Source organism: Dasypus novemcinctus, chromosome 10, assembly GCF_030445035.2.
Source record: "Dasypus novemcinctus isolate mDasNov1 chromosome 10, mDasNov1.1.hap2, whole genome shotgun sequence".
NCBI classification, from domain to species: Eukaryota; Metazoa; Chordata; class Mammalia; order Cingulata; family Dasypodidae; genus Dasypus; species Dasypus novemcinctus.
Window position 1 is genome coordinate 13,054,689 of NC_080682.1, and position 14,326 is coordinate 13,069,014.

The 14,326-nt window shown below is 62.4% G+C and overlaps 1 protein-coding gene across 1 annotated transcript; it reads right to left on the reverse strand.

The window, feature by feature from the left end:
- Window positions 1-3,616: 3,616 nt before the first annotated feature.
- On the reverse strand, window positions 3,617-14,102 carry SAXO4 (stabilizer of axonemal microtubules 4). The gene is made up of 14 exons (XM_004469354.4): window positions 14,002-14,102; window positions 13,397-13,531; window positions 12,858-12,975; window positions 12,436-12,589; window positions 10,864-10,992; window positions 10,222-10,285; window positions 9,694-9,806; window positions 9,195-9,254; window positions 9,015-9,104; window positions 8,651-8,767; window positions 8,477-8,571; window positions 6,822-6,986; window positions 6,180-6,262; window positions 3,617-6,005 (listed from the first exon to the last, which is right to left on the reverse strand). The coding sequence occupies exons 2-13, from the start codon at window positions 13,503-13,505 to the stop codon at window positions 6,193-6,195; spliced, it is 1,284 nt and encodes a 427-aa protein (XP_004469411.2). The 5' UTR covers window positions 13,506-13,531; window positions 14,002-14,102; the 3' UTR covers window positions 3,617-6,005; window positions 6,180-6,192.
- Between the last annotated feature and the right edge of the window lie 224 nt (window positions 14,103-14,326).

Here is a 14,326-nt window from a genome sequence, read left to right on the forward strand (position 1 = left end):
TCAGGTCACCCAAGGAGCCTCTGCATGCCAAATCCTTTCAGTAAATGCCTCTTTTGCTGAAATTAGCCAGAGGTGGGTTTTTTGCTTGCAGAGAGCTCTGCTAAGCACATAGTCAGCCTGCATCAGCCAGTGCTCAGCCGGGAGTCCTGTATTCAACTCCCACAGGGGCAGAGGGATCACCACCCACGCCCCAGGGCCTGCCGCCCGATGGACCCAGCGCCCCAGCGCTGGGAGGTGCCTCACGGGTGCTCAGGAATCAGTCCTTCAGGGTCCCCCTCCAGCCCCGGTACCAGGAGAGCACTGCTCTGCTGCACGGCCACGCTCTCACGGGACTACACTGGCCCTGGGGCTCATAAAGTCTTTCCTAAACAGGGGTCACGTTCCATCTCTTTGTTAGGCTCGGTGGGTGAGACAGATACCTTTCTTTTTTTAAATGTATTTGTTTATTTATTTATTTTTATTTATTTCTCTCCCCTTCCCCGCCCCCCCAGTTGTCTGCTTTCTGTGTCCATTCGCTGTGTGTTCTTCTGTGCCTGCTTGTATTGTCAGCAGCACCCGCAATCTGTGTCTTGTTTTTGTTGCATCATCTTGCTGCGTCAGCTCCCCATGTGTGCAGCGCCACTCTTGGGCAGGCTGTGCTTTTTTCATGCGGGGCAGCTCTCCTTGCGGGGAGCACTCCTTGCACATGGAGCTCCCCTACGTGGGGAACACCCCTGCATGGCACGGCACTCCTTGCGTGCATCAGCTCTGTGCATGGGCCAGCTCACCACATGGGTCAGGAGGCCCTGGGTTTGAACCCTGGGCCTCCCATGTGGTAGGCGGATGCCCTATCTGTTGGGCCAAGTCCACTTCCCAGATACCTTCCTGTCCTGCCTCTTCCCTGGGGACCTCTGAAAACACACGCATGCACACACACACACTCACGCCCCGTCCAGCAAAGAACAAAACAAAACGCAAAGGCCTCCTGCTTATCCCTGGCTGCAGATGCAGTTGATGCCCGGCTGTCCTCGGAGGTGTCCCAGGCGCACCACTAAGTGGCTTCTTCGGAGCAGGCCCTCACTAAGCTGTGCGGCTCCATCTCTCTGACGCAGGGTGACTTGTTTGGTCCCAAAGGTCCTCCAGGAATGAAGTTTTATGGCTCAAAGAGCTTTCATGGCACAGCCCTAACTGTAGCAGCAGCTTCAGAAAGTGGGGTGACACTGCCCCCAGGGCCATCGTGACGCCCTCTGACCCTTGAACCCCGGCCTCGGGGATGGGTTCCAGCGTCTAACCCCCGCTCAGTCCCTGACTACTGGGTTGCTCCGGTGAACAGCTCCACGGGGGTTCTCGCCCCTCTAGCTGGTCAGAGAGGAAATCGGGGAACGCGTTTGACAGCCCACACTCTGCGCGTGTGCCACACCCACCGTCCAGCGGCCTCCGGCTTCCTGCCACCCCCGGACCTCCAGGCCTCACGGACAGATGCCTTTGCCCCCAGGGGAGCCCCATTTCCCCAGATGACCAGCTGTCGAGCCCATGAGCTGGCAGCTCAGCGTGCCGCCACGTGACCCAGGCCAGATGGCACCTGTCATCACCAGCTGCCCCCGTGCTGCGCCGGGCCACAGCCTGGCACGTGCCCACCTGCGTCAGAAGTGGGGCGATCGTGCGGCCCCCGCGTCAGTCCCGATCGCCCCACCCCATCAGCCCTCAGGGCCCCCCACCCCCATGCCTGGGCCGCCAGCACAGCACCCACCAGTGTCCCCAAACTCCCCCCAGAGGGAGGCTGCTCTGTGTTCTCACTGCAAAGATAAAGGCCCACGGAATATTCTCCGCCCTCGGCAGGCTGTGGGGGCTTAATGGAGGTTAATCACCGTCCTTGCACACCTCTGAGAGGTTTCTAAGACATCCGCAGAGAGGGGCGGGGCGTTTTGGGTGGCAGCTACAATAGTCACTTGCTGGAAGGAGTGAGTTGACTGAAGGCCCAAAGGCTGCTTACAGGGGAGGGAGGACGGGGGAGGCAGGATGCTTCCAGAAGGGCCTGGCAGAGGTTGGCCCTGGGTGCAGGGTGGGCCTGGCCCCCTGCAGTTACAGCCAAGACTGCCAATGAGGCCAGAGAAGGGTCTTAAAGGGGACTCCCCAAGGCCGAGCAGGGGGCAGAGGCCGGCTCCCGTGGCTCTCGGCCGCGTGGCCGTGGACAAGTTCCTACAGTTCTGGCCTCAGTTTCCCTGGCTCCAGCATCGAAGCAGCTACTATTTGCACGCTAAGCGCTTCACCTGCCTCAACTGTTTCAGCCCTGAGGGAGGTGCTGCCCTCAGCTCAGAAGGGTGAGGTGCCAGGACACAGCTGGCAGCAGGAAGCAGCCGCGGGCCGTGCCAGAGCTGGGATCTGGGCTCGGGCGGGCTGCCTCCAGAGCTCACTCCTGTGACAGCTTCCCTCTGCTGATTGCCTGACCCAGGGGGGAAAGGGGGCAGGGCTGGGGGCGGGTGAGGGGGGCACCACCCATGAACACTGCCGTGCTGTCAGCTCCTCGCCTGCTCCTCTCATTCCCGGGGGGCCTCCTGCGCCCCGTCTCTTCCAGACTCTCAGCAGCCCCAGGCCCACAGACAGGTAGGACCCGTCCTGTGCTCACCTGGGAGGACAGAGCAGGAGAGGGCCGTGGCAAAGGCCACACAGCAAGACACACCTTTCCACCAGGGTCCAGCCACCCAGGATGGCTTGGCACTGACTCTACCCTGGTCTTGGAGTGCGGAGGCCCTTGGGCTCCTCCCGGGGAGTCTGGCTTGGGGGGCGGTGGGGGTGGCCGAAGGCTGAACAAGGTGTGAAGAGAGGGTAGAGGGGCACAAGCAGAGACGAGGGGCAGCCTGGGGGTCCCCCAGCCATGGCAGCCGTGCAAGTGGCAGGTGGCCCAGCAGGGTCTCAGCCACCGGGTGGCACAGGTTCCAGGGGGCGTGGGTGATCGACAGCCTGGCATCTGGGCTGATGATGCCCCGAGGCCCACATCTGGCACCCGGGCTGGCCAGCACCAGTGCCAGCAGGCAGTGTGCATTCCGTCCTTCGCCTGAACATCTGTCAAGCACCTACAGTGAGCCAGGCACGTCGTGGACTTTGGGGTTTCAGCCAGGAACAATGAGGGCCTGGTCTCTGTCCCCACCGAGCCTCGCGGTCCAGGAGCAGGACAGAGAGGGCCTCCTTGGCTTGCAGCCTGGCCATCAAGGCCCCCCGAAATCTGAGCAACCCGCCTTCTTCCCTGGTGAGCCCCCCCTTTCAGCCGCACTTGTTCTCCCCGTTCCCTGGCCAAGCGTCACGGGCTTGCCCACCACTGTGTGCCCACCCACAAGCCTGGCCACTTTGTCCATCTTGTTCAGGGTCCAGCTCCCACTTCACCTCCCTGACGAAGCCTGCCCTGTGGGCAGTGGTGGGGACGCAGTGTGTGACTTGGGGTCTCATGACCCCATCAGGCTGCTGCCACCCTGAGCTCCCATCTCCCCTCCGGCCAGGCAAACACCTGCACCTCACCCATCTGTTCCTGCCCTGGCCCTGAGCCTGCAGGGGCTCTGGCACCACCCAGGTCTGGCCTTGGCCCCTCTTGAACTTGCTTTGTCTGCAGGGCCTGCTGTGACGAATACCACAGACAACTAGCTTGAAACAGCAGGGATGTATTGTCTCCAAGTTTGGGAGTCTGGACGTCCAAAACCAGGTCTCAGCAGGCCGCGCTCTCCCAGGTCGGCAGAGTTGGGTGGCAGTCACACAGCGAGCTGTCTCCCTCGGTTTCCTCCGGCGGCTCTGCCTCCTCCTGCTCAGGCATCTCTCTGTCTAGATTTCCTCTCCTTCTGGGCACTCCAGGCATATAGGGTTAAGGTCCACCCCAATTCAGTTTGGCCCCATCTAAAGAGGATCTTTGAAGGTCTTATTTACACATGAGCCCACCACCACAGGACGGGCGGTCAGGACCAGAGCAAGCCTTTGTGGGGGACCCGGTTCAATCCGCCACGGCCCCTTCCATCCAGCCCATGCCCTGGGCTGCCTTGTCCTCACACAACCCGGTGGGCTTGGGCCCAGGACCCACACAAGGGGGCCTGGACAAGCTGTCTGCAGAGAGGCTGCAGTCCCCTGCTCTGGGTTGCAGCAGGGGGCAAGGCAGGGGCTAAGGGGGGTACACGGGTGCTGCGGGGCCCCCTCCCCGTATGGGGCCTACAGCTCCAGCTCAGGACTCAATCACATCCTGGAAGCCGGGTCCAGCCCACTGGGGGAGGCGATGGAGAGAGGGCACAACAGGTTCCGACGGCCCCGCCTCCATACCTGTGGAGCTTTACAGGGTGAGCAGGAAACGTGAGCCGTAAAAGGACACTCATGGGAGAAGGAAACAGAGACGTAAACGGGGTGTGGGGTGGGGGGGGCCTGGGTATCTGCAACTCTCTGTACAGCTTGTGTCCGTGTATCCGTGTCTGTGCTCTGTTGGGGTATTTGCGGACCCGCCTCTAAGTGTGCAGGCGTGACTGCATGTACATGCATCTTGGGTGTTTGTGTGAGATTGTGTTTGTGTATGTTTGTTTTGCACCCCCTAGGTTTCCGTGTGTGGTTGTCACTGAGTCCGTTAGCCTTCTGCTGGCATTTGTGTGCCTGTTTGTGCGTTTGCATGTGTGTGTTCTTCAGGGATCTATGTGTTCGTATTTGCGTGAGCTTTTGTGTTGACAGGGTGTGCTTGAGTGTGTGTGTGTCTGTGGGTGGGCAGGGGCTGGCTGATCCTCCATTCTCTCCGTCCCCCACCTCATGATGGCCCAGCCCAGCCACTCTGGTTTGGTGACTCACCCCTAACGCTGGGGGCCTCGGCTGGCCCAGGGCCCCCACCCACAGCCCGTGGGGCTCTGGGTCCCGAGTCTGGCTGGGTTTTCAGCTGAGAGACGTTGTGTCCCCTATGCCCGCCCCCCAGTGCTCGAACCAGCTGGAGCCACCCACATCCCACATGGAGCCCCAGTCAGGCTGTGGGCAGCCCCCGGCCTGCCGTGCAAGGCTGTGCTGGGTACAGCCCAGCCCCGGGGCCAGCAGAGCTGCTCCACAGCCGCCCACCAAGGAGGGGGCTGAAGGCAGGGTGGGAGAGGCGCGGCTGATGGGCCCTGGAGTCGGCCCCTGCAGGCTGAGCTGGGCTGCAAGGGACCGGGGGCTCCTGCCTTCTGGTCTGGTGTGACCTTCAGCAGCAGGTACCTCTCTTGGTCCAGGTTTTTCATTTTTTAAAAAGGGGCTGGTGTGACAGGACCACAGCGTACAGTCGTAGAGTGGTGCACTGCACAAGGCGCTGAGAGCCGGCTCAGATTCTGCCTGGGGACCCGAGCCCACGTGGGGTGTCCACCTAGGGGTCCCCTGCTCTAGTTCTCACAAAGGGGCTGCACCGCTCTGGCGGCCTTGGCTGGAGGGAGGGAGGCGCCAGCCTGGGCGACAGGCCCCACCCCGCCCAATGTCCAGCGCAGATTCCCCATCTCCCTCTGCAGAGACCTCTGCAACTCTTCCTGCCCGCTGGCCTTGACTCCCCTTTAAATCATCCAAGACCCAGAAAGGCCCCCTGCCCTAACCCCCTACCCCCACTTTCCAGACCAGGTCCCTGAGGCCTCGGGAAGCATGCCTCTGGCCCTGGACCACCTCCCTTCCCTCTCGCCCCCCTGCCCATCGCTCTCCTCCCGGCCACACTTGACCGAGCCCTTTCCAGACAGCACAGGCCTCAGGACAACTGCACTGGGGAGGACACAGAGTCTCCAGAGGGACACGCCCCATCCACTGTCCCACAGTCATACAGAGGTGCACAGTGGGCCGCTCTGACGCCAATTCCCTCTGCACCCTTTACCCCTCACCCCTGTACCTGCAGCCCCTCACCCCCACACTTGCCTCCCCTCACCCACATTTTCCTAGCCGTCCCTGGCAGCGATTGACACCCTTTTCTGCTTTGCTGCTCTTTGGTTCATTAGGAAAGTGGCTGGGGTCCCCATGGGGTGGGGTGGAGGACAGTAACCGGCTCCGGTCCAGCTGGGTCGGCACACCTGTGGGAAACAGGGAGCAGGCCTGAGACGCTCCGCTGTGGTTCTGTGCACACCTAAGGGACCCCGTGACCTCCCGCCCCCAATGCCAGGGCTGGGGTCCCGGGACAGGGTCGGGGTCCCGGGACAGGGTTGGCCCACAGTGGTCACCCCACGTGCAGGTGGGGGACCCCTTACCCAGGCCTCAGACTCAGCTGGGCGCACTGAAACGGCTGCTATGCGCTGGGTCCCGGTAGAAGGGGTCGGTGGAGAGCAGGGTTCTGCAGGGAATGGGGAGTCACAGGTGAGGGAGGGGTGGGGTGCAGGTCTCAGAGGGCCCCTGAGCCCCCGCTTCTCTCCTGCCCGCCCCTCCCACAGCCAGTTCTCAGCCGGCGGCCAAGCCACAAGCATTCTTGGCCAGCCAGTTCTGGCCACTGACGGGATAAATAAAATTTTTGTGGAATCGAATTGAGCAGAAAGGTGGCAGAACCACACAGTCCATTCATTCATCCTGGGACCCTCCCCACCCCCACCGCCACCCCCTTCGGCCTGGCAGGGAGCAGGTATGGAGCATGCTCAGTGAAGGCTCGGCAACCGCCTGGCAGAGGGGGCGGGCGGGGGAGGAGCTGCGGTGCGGAGGGAGGGGTCCCGGGGAAAGTGGGGCCTGAGGGCAGGAGGGGCCCCTGCAGGCGGGAGGGCGAGGGGCATGGAGGGGAGGGGAGAGGAAATAGGCCCCCGGGACAGACGGACAGACAGAGGGAGGAAAGAGCGGCAGCCCAGGCTCGGGCTGGACCTTGAAAGGGAGGGAGGGGAACTGAGCTGGGGGAGGGGGGATGCCACCTTCCCACGTGGGGGTGCAGGCGCCGCAGGCTCTCCGCGGGGCTGGGGGTGGCCTCCATGCGGGTGACCGGCTGGTTGAGGGCGTAGCCTCCCGGCTTCTGGGGCTGGATGCCGCCTCGAGTCCAGCCTTCCCGGTCCAGACCCTTGGGAATGTTCTGGAAGTACCTGGAATGGGGGAGGGGCGCCCGCGCTCACGCACTGCCAGCCTGACGCCCCGCCTTCTGAGGACGTCTCCGCGCGCACCCGCTCATTCCGGTTTCTCCCGCGGCCCTGCGTGGCCCTCTCGCCGGGCCCCCTGCCTCTGGCCTCACCCTTGCAACCCCTCACCCCTGGCGTCTGGCTGCCCCCTGATGGAAACCTTCCCGGGACCCTCATATCACACCACCCCCTTGCCGCCGGCCTCTCTCCGGCGGGAACCCAGGCTCTGGCGATCCACACTGCTCCAGGGTGGGATTGGGGATTGGGGGGCAGCTTACCTGCCCCGCCTGGCGCTCCCTAAAGCCCGGTCTGTGCACCTAACCTCCTGGGGAAGCCCCCCCCCGCCTCGCACCCCCGCCTGAGCATGGTGCCCCTTGCGCCTTGTCCCAACCCCAGCACCCTGACCCTGAGATGGCCCTTTAGATGGTAAAGAGTTGCCTCTCTCCCTGGCCCGTGAGCGTCTGGGGGTGAGGGTGGCGGCGACCTGCCAGTTAAGTTCTGGTGGGTGAATGAATTCCATGGGGCCTCCTGGAGCAGGGAGGCGGAGAGGCGAGGAGAGGGTCGCGGAGGATTCTTGAGTCGGGCAGAACTTGGGAGAGTGGGGGCCTGAGCTGACAAGGGAGGGTGTGCATCTTGGAAGAGCATGGGATTAGGGGAGTGGTGCAGGATGGGCACAGAGGATAGCTGCTGTGACCGGAGGCTTGGGCTTCCCAGCTCCGAACCTGTTTCCTTCCTAAGATTTACACTTTCTTTATCCCCCTCCTGTAATACCCACCCCATGATCCTTGCCCATGGCTCCAGGGCCCCCTCCTCCCAGAAGCCCTCCCTGATGCCCAGGCCTCCCCCCACACAGAGCTGGCCTTTGGAGGGCGCATGGAGCCCACCTGCTGTGGACTGGATGTGGTATGTTAGTGGATGCTCTTGCTGTGCCCTTCAGAACCCCCAGGCCCTCTATTCTCCCAGTGCCCCCCTGCCTGACTACCTGTAGTCTGCCCTGCAGCTCGATGGGGGCTGCCCTTGAGTTGCTGGAGCGTGCTTTGCCTGAACAAGGAAGTGCCTGGGATTTCGTGTCACTCCGGGGGACAGTCCCTACCCACTGGCTGATGTCTGGGGAGGTATAAAGACTCCAGCTCTCGCCCCTTGGCTGGCGTACTTGAGCATTGTGCAGTTTGCATGGTCGGCGACCGTTTGTCTGCCCACAGGATATCTGGCTTAATCACTGCCCTTATTGGCTGCCTTCCCTTCTCCTTCCCCATCCCAGCTCCTTCCCACCCTAATAAACTGCTTGCATTTCAATTCCTGGGTTGGGGTCTGCCTCCGGGGAGGCTGCGCTGGCACGGCTTCTCCACCAAGGCCATGCGTGCTTGGCATGTCCCGTCCCAGTCTCAGTCTCCCTGTTTGTAAAATGGGTGCCAACTTTACACCCACAGATCTGGGCAGGGAAGGAGGGGGTTCACCTTTGGTTGTAGGTGGTCAGGTACCGATTTTCCAGGTCTGGGTCATAGGAGCTCCGGACGTAGCTGGGGTTGTTAAGGCTGAACCCTGTGGGCTCCTGCAGAAGACGGACAGGGCGTCTGTCAGGCCCGGGGGAGGGGCACTTGGGGGTGGGGGCTGAGTGCCCGCAGTCTCACCTTGTTCCCCACGGTCTCCCGGCCAAGCAGGGCCACGTTGGTCTGCTGCACCCGCTGGGGTGCCTGGAACTGCCAGTGGGTCATGCTGCTGCTGGGTTCTGGGCAGGGAGGGGGAGCCTGCGGGGGGTGGAGCCACAGAAGGGCAGCGGGGGGGACCCAGGGTGAGGCAGAAGGGTGGAGGAAGGCAGGCAGAGGCACGCAGCCCCCCCCCCCAGCACCCCCAGCCCCTCATCACCTTCCCTGCCCCACCCGGGGCCTTTGCCCCTCCTGGAAGCTTCTCCAAATACCCTCCTCCTCCCCACCCTCGCACCCTGGCCCAAGGCCACCCTGGCTGCTCCCCTCTAGGCGCCCCCAGGCCGCTCACCCTGGGGTTCAAAGTCCTCTCGTTGACTCGGCTGAAGCCGGTCTCCCTCTCCGATCCGCCGCGGGCCAGCGCAGGCAGGAACTCGTCTCCCTGAGGCAGGCCAGGCAGAGCCGGGTCCTACCTGCCCCTCCAGGAGGACCCCCGCCCGGGGGCCCCACCCCCAGCTCAGCACCCGCTTACGTGAGGGTGGGCCAGTGGGAGGAAGTCCGACTTGGTGACGCTCCTGCCAGGGAGAAGGGTCTGGAAAAGAGGCCCACAGAGGAACCTGAGCCCGAGGAGTGTGCAGCCAGGCAGGGTGGGCCTCCTGCCTGCTGTGCTGAGCGAAGCTGGGTGCCCCCCACCCTTGCCTCTGTGGCCTGGCACAGACGAGCGTGATGGAGGTAACTGAGGAAGAGTGTGGGGAGAAACGAGGGGAGGACGTGACCCTAAACGGGCACCAGCAGGCCAGGGTTCTTGTCTGAACTCTGAGGGACCTTGCCTATGCCCCTTCTTCTCTATGGGCCTCAGTCTTCTCATCTGTAAAATGGGGGAGTTGGACCAAAGCAGGGGTTTTCACCCAAAGCCGATGCTCTTTCATCTTGTGTTGGAACAAAAGGTTCTGCAGCTCGCTTAAAAAAAAAAGCCAAAAACCCTAGAAGGGCGAGTCTCCCATAAACTGGTGGGGCCCAATTTGACTTACAGGGTCCCCCGGGAGGGCCTGGGAGGGCGCCTGGAAGACAACGGGGTTCTTGGTGGGCTCTTGGCTGAAGCTGGTCGGCTCCTTGGCGCCGATGGATTTCTTCTGCAGGAGATCTGCAAAAGACAGCCCGGGCATTGCCCTCAGGTGGCCTGGCCCCACCCGCACGGCTGGCTAGGTGTGCGGGACAGGTGGTGGGGAGGGAGTGGACTCCAAGGAGCCGGAGACGTGACCCCCCCGGACTGTGGTCACCGGAGTCCAGGCCAGAGAACAGGAGAGGAGTGCGAAGGGAAGGGGCGCTGCCAGGCCGGGAGCCAGCTGTGATCAGGCCAAGCCGCCTGGCTAAGCAAGCAAAGCCGTCTTTGGGGAGGTGGCAGGTCTGAGGCACCAGAGTCGGCCTGGGGGAGACCGTTCCCCCAAACCACCTGCACGTCCTTCTTTCTCCCACCTCCAGGCGCCCCTGACGAGCTCAGCTATGGCTCAAGGGGGTAGGGAGGTGGCGCGAGGGGACCTGAGCTCAGGTGGACCTACCTGGCTGGTTTGACGGCTTGTTGAGATACCTGGAATTGTACTCAGAAGTCATAAAGCGCGGGCCCTGGAACGCAGAGGGCAGAATGAAGGGGGCGCAAGGTGGCCCCGGGCGCAGGGGTCGTTTGGCAGGGGAGGTGGCGCTCTGCCGTCCGTGCTCTGAGCTACCTTGAGCAGGCCAGTGAGGGACGTTCTGAGGAGCAAGGGCTAAGATGACATCCCCCCACGAACCCCTCTCTGACCAGGCACCACAGTGCCCCAAGTCCCACCATCAGCTGGCAGGTCCCCTTGTGACAGGGAACGCTGTCACGTGCCACGCGGGCCCCTGGGAATGAGCAAGTGGGCCCAGACCGCACCCACGGCCTGAATGGGAGGAGAGAGGTGCTGGGCTCAGGGCGTCCGCATGGGGACGGACAGAGAAGGGTGCTGGAGCATCAAATACAGGCGAGGGGGCCAGGATGACCACGTCGATGCTTTTTTGGAGAATATCAAATCCTTCGCCCTCCCCAGGTGTTCTGGGTGCCCTGAGCCCACTTGGAGTCAGCTTCTTGGGTGGTGAGAGCTGCTCCGGGCTCGGGAGAAGGAGGCGGGCCTGGCCACTCTGCCTGGCCTCGCGGTGCTTGGCCGGCTGGGCCACCTACTCACGTGCCGGGCGTTCTCCCACTCCAGTGAGCCCTTGTCCTGCTGCTGGTGGAGCAGGGGCACATCCTTGGGCTCCAGCCCGGGGATGGACTGGGCCCCGTAATCCTTGGTGTCGAAGTGGACCTTCCTGACCTGGAAGGAGGGAGCAGCCAGTTACCCTCCAGGGCCAGGTGAGGGCATCAGTCAATTCCTGGCTCTGATTCCACCCTTGACTCCTCCAGAAAATCTCCCCAGCTGCCAGAGGGGCCCTTTTTCAAAGAGATCGGGATATGCCACTCTGCTCAGAGCCTGCGGCACCTCCATAGCACTCAGTGTAGACTCCCAGAGCCTGACAGCGACCCTCAAAGACCTTGGTTCCTCATCCTGCTCCAACCACTCTCCTCCCCACTGTCCCTCCTCACAACAGTCATACTTTCGCCTCAGGGCCTTTGCGCATGCTCTTCCCACTGCTTGGAGCACCCTTCCCCCAGACAGCTGCATGACCCATTTCCTAACTCCCCCACACAAGTTTTTGTCAGATGTCACCATAGCAAGCTCTTTTCTGACCTCCCTGATTTGCAAGCTTAACCTCTTTATCCTGCTGCACCTCCTATCCCTTCCCTGTTTTGTTTTGTTTTTAAATATTTATTTATTTTCCCCCTTCCCCTCCTCCCGCCCTGCTGTTTTTGCTGTCTGTGTTGTCTTCTCATTTTCTCTCCTCTAGGAGTCACCGGGATTCCATCCTGGAGACCTCTGATAGGGAGAGTAGTTCCCTGTCAGTTGTGCCACCTCAGTTCCTGGTTTCTGCTGTGCTTCACCCTGACTCTCCCCTTGTCTCTCTTTTGATGTGTCATCATCTTGCTGCATGGCTCACTTGCACAGGGTACTGGCTCACCATGTGGGCACTTGCGCAGGCACTGGCTTGCCATACAGGCATGCTGTCTCTTCTTTTTTTACAGGAAGCCCCAGAGATCGAACCCAGGTCTTCCCATATGGTAGGCAGAAGCTCTATCACTTGAGCCACATCCACTTCCTACCCCTTCCCTGTTGTATTTTTCTCCTAGTACTTGTCACCTTCAAATACGGACGAGATATTCTGAAGACACTGGTTGAATCATTGAATGAATGAATGGGTAGCCATTCTGTTGGTGATGATGACAATACTAAAGATGGCAATACTGATGGCAGAAATGAAGATGGGGATGAGAATGACAAACATGTGACGGGATGATGGAGGTGGCGAGGATGGAGAGGTGAGCTTGAGATGTGGATGGGATGGTAGCGATGATGGGGATGGCGGGCATCATGGAGCTGGGCGTGGGATGAATTTGGCATGGGGAGGGAAGGGAATGATGGGGAGGGTGGGCATCATGAGGTGGGGTGGAAATGGTGGGGATGGAGACGAGTACAAAGGTGAGAAGGAGGGTGGACCACTTGCCCTGCACTGTGGCTCCTCCGTGCCCAGATAGCTCAGCCCTGAGCAGCTGCTGGCAGTGCAGTCCCAGCCTGCTGGATGATGCCCACGGTCCCACCAGCTCCTGTCTTTCCCCAACCCTACCCCCGGGCTGTGCTCCCTCGCCCTGGTCCAGCACTGACCTCCTTGGTGAGGGGGCCCACGTTGGGCTTCTCCTGCGTGTAGCCGGAGCCAGCCTGGTGCGTGCTCCACGGCAGCGGGTACTTGCCGTCAGGCACCTCCAGCGGGCGGTAACTCTGATTGGTCACTGTCTGGAAATTATTCCGGATCTGTTCCCTGAGGGCACGGGCAGGAGCTGGCATCACTAAGGCCCACCTGCCTTTGACTTCGGGGGCTCCCCTGCCTACCCCCAGGAGTTTCCCGCTGCCCTCAACCCCTCCCTGCAGATGCTTTGGGGCCGCAGACCTCAGCCGGGCAAGGCTCTGCGCCCCTGGGCCTCAGACTCCCATCCGTGGAGTCTGGAGTTGGTCGCTGAGCCCTGACGTCCCTGAGCGTTAAGGCCTACGGGGCGGGACCGGGGAGGAAGAGGTTGGGCAGACCGTACCCCATGGCTGGGTTGTCCAGGACGTCGAGATTGGCTTGGTATGAGACCACGGGCCGGTAATTTGATTTGTAGCCTGTGCCTACGTGACTGCCCATCTGGGGCTTGAGTTCCTCCCGGCCTGCCAGGGAGGAAACGGGGTCGGCGGAGCGGGGCCAGGAAGGAGCCGGCCTTCCCAGACAGGGAGGGACCGCCCCCTCCAAGGGGCCCCGGGGTCCCTGGGAGAAAGAAGTGACAGGCACTGTGCAGGAGAGGGTAGGACGGGGCCCGTGATGGAAGTCTGGCCCCTCGGGACTGTGACAGCAGGAAATGGAGTCCGTGGGACGGGGACAAAGCGAGGCAGAATCCCAGCGACAGAATCAGGGGAGGGGGCAGTGCGGTGGGGCCAGCCTGACGTGGTCTCCAGGGGGCTCATGGGGTATATCGATGTGATGGGGGCTGCTCTCCGGCGTGGGGGAGGCCAGGGGACCCCCATCCCAGAGGGAAGGCCCTGCCTTCCTGCCCAGTGTCCTGGAGGGGCCCCCGAACCCAGGCGCCCTCACCGTAGGCCGTGCTGTAGCTGGTGGCGTAGAATTTCAGGGGGTCCGTGCAGCCCCCCGAACTCATCTTCACATACGGGGAGACAATCCCCAGGGGAAGTTTCCCCGTCATGATTCTGTGGGAAGGCCCAGGAGGGCCTGGGAAGGCAGCGCGAGGAACCTCGTCAGCCTCTGAGCCCACGCCGGGCCCCGCTGCCCAGGCCACTGAGGCCACGGTCAACCCCGCATCCGGCCGGCCCCTTCTGCCGGGGGGCGACTCTCTTCCCACCCACTCCAGCCCCCCAAACTGAGGACAGAACAAACGATTATCACCGCCGGTCTCGCGTTTGCTCATGTATCACTTCATCTTTCCAGCACCTTCGGGTCACTCTTCATAGCCCCATTTTACTGCTGGGGAAACTGAGCTTCCCCGTGATGAAGTGGTGGGAGTGGGATCGCGGACCCCTCGGCCCCCGGTTTTGACCACTACACGCCCTCCCCTTGGGGAACAATTGCCTGGGCAGCTCGGGGCCCCTGGGCTCTCCCTCCACTCCCCCTCTTGCCCGCCCCCCCCCCCGGAAGTTGGCTCCACTCTCCCGGGGCCCAGCCGCAGCGGGCCCCACCCTCACCTGCCCTCCGCAGTGGCTCTGAGGTGGGGACGGGAGGCTGTGGGAGGCAGGAGCCGCTCCAGAGAAGCCCGGGCCCTCCCGGAGGTGGCCGAGCCAGGAGAAACAGTGTGTTGCCTAGCAACCGGCACCTAGCAACGGCGTCCCCACGCCTCTGAAGCCATTCCAGGGCCCTCAGAGTGACCTGACCTGGAGGGGGGGCGTCCTACGGCTCTGGCCCCACCCTCACCCCGTCCCCAGCCTTCCTCGACAGAGCCGGGAAGCGTGGCTGTGTGAGTGACATGAAATAAAAGATGATCCCCAACAATCGCTCCCATGTATTGAGTGC

Excerpts from the sequence above, each read along its gene's own strand:
- SAXO4 (XM_004469354.4), bottom strand. The coding sequence starts at position 13,505 with ATGACGGGGAAACTTCCCCTGGGGATTGTCTCCCCGTATGTGAAGATG. Across the intron at positions 10,993-12,435 it reads TGGGCCCCCTCACCAAGGAG|GTCAGGAAGGTCCACTTCGA; the intron begins GTCAGTGCTGGA and ends CCCTCCTTCCAG. Across the intron at positions 6,263-6,821 it reads CTGCACCCCCACGTGGGAAG|AACCCTGCTCTCCACCGACC; the intron begins GTGGCATCCCCC and ends CATTCCCTGCAG.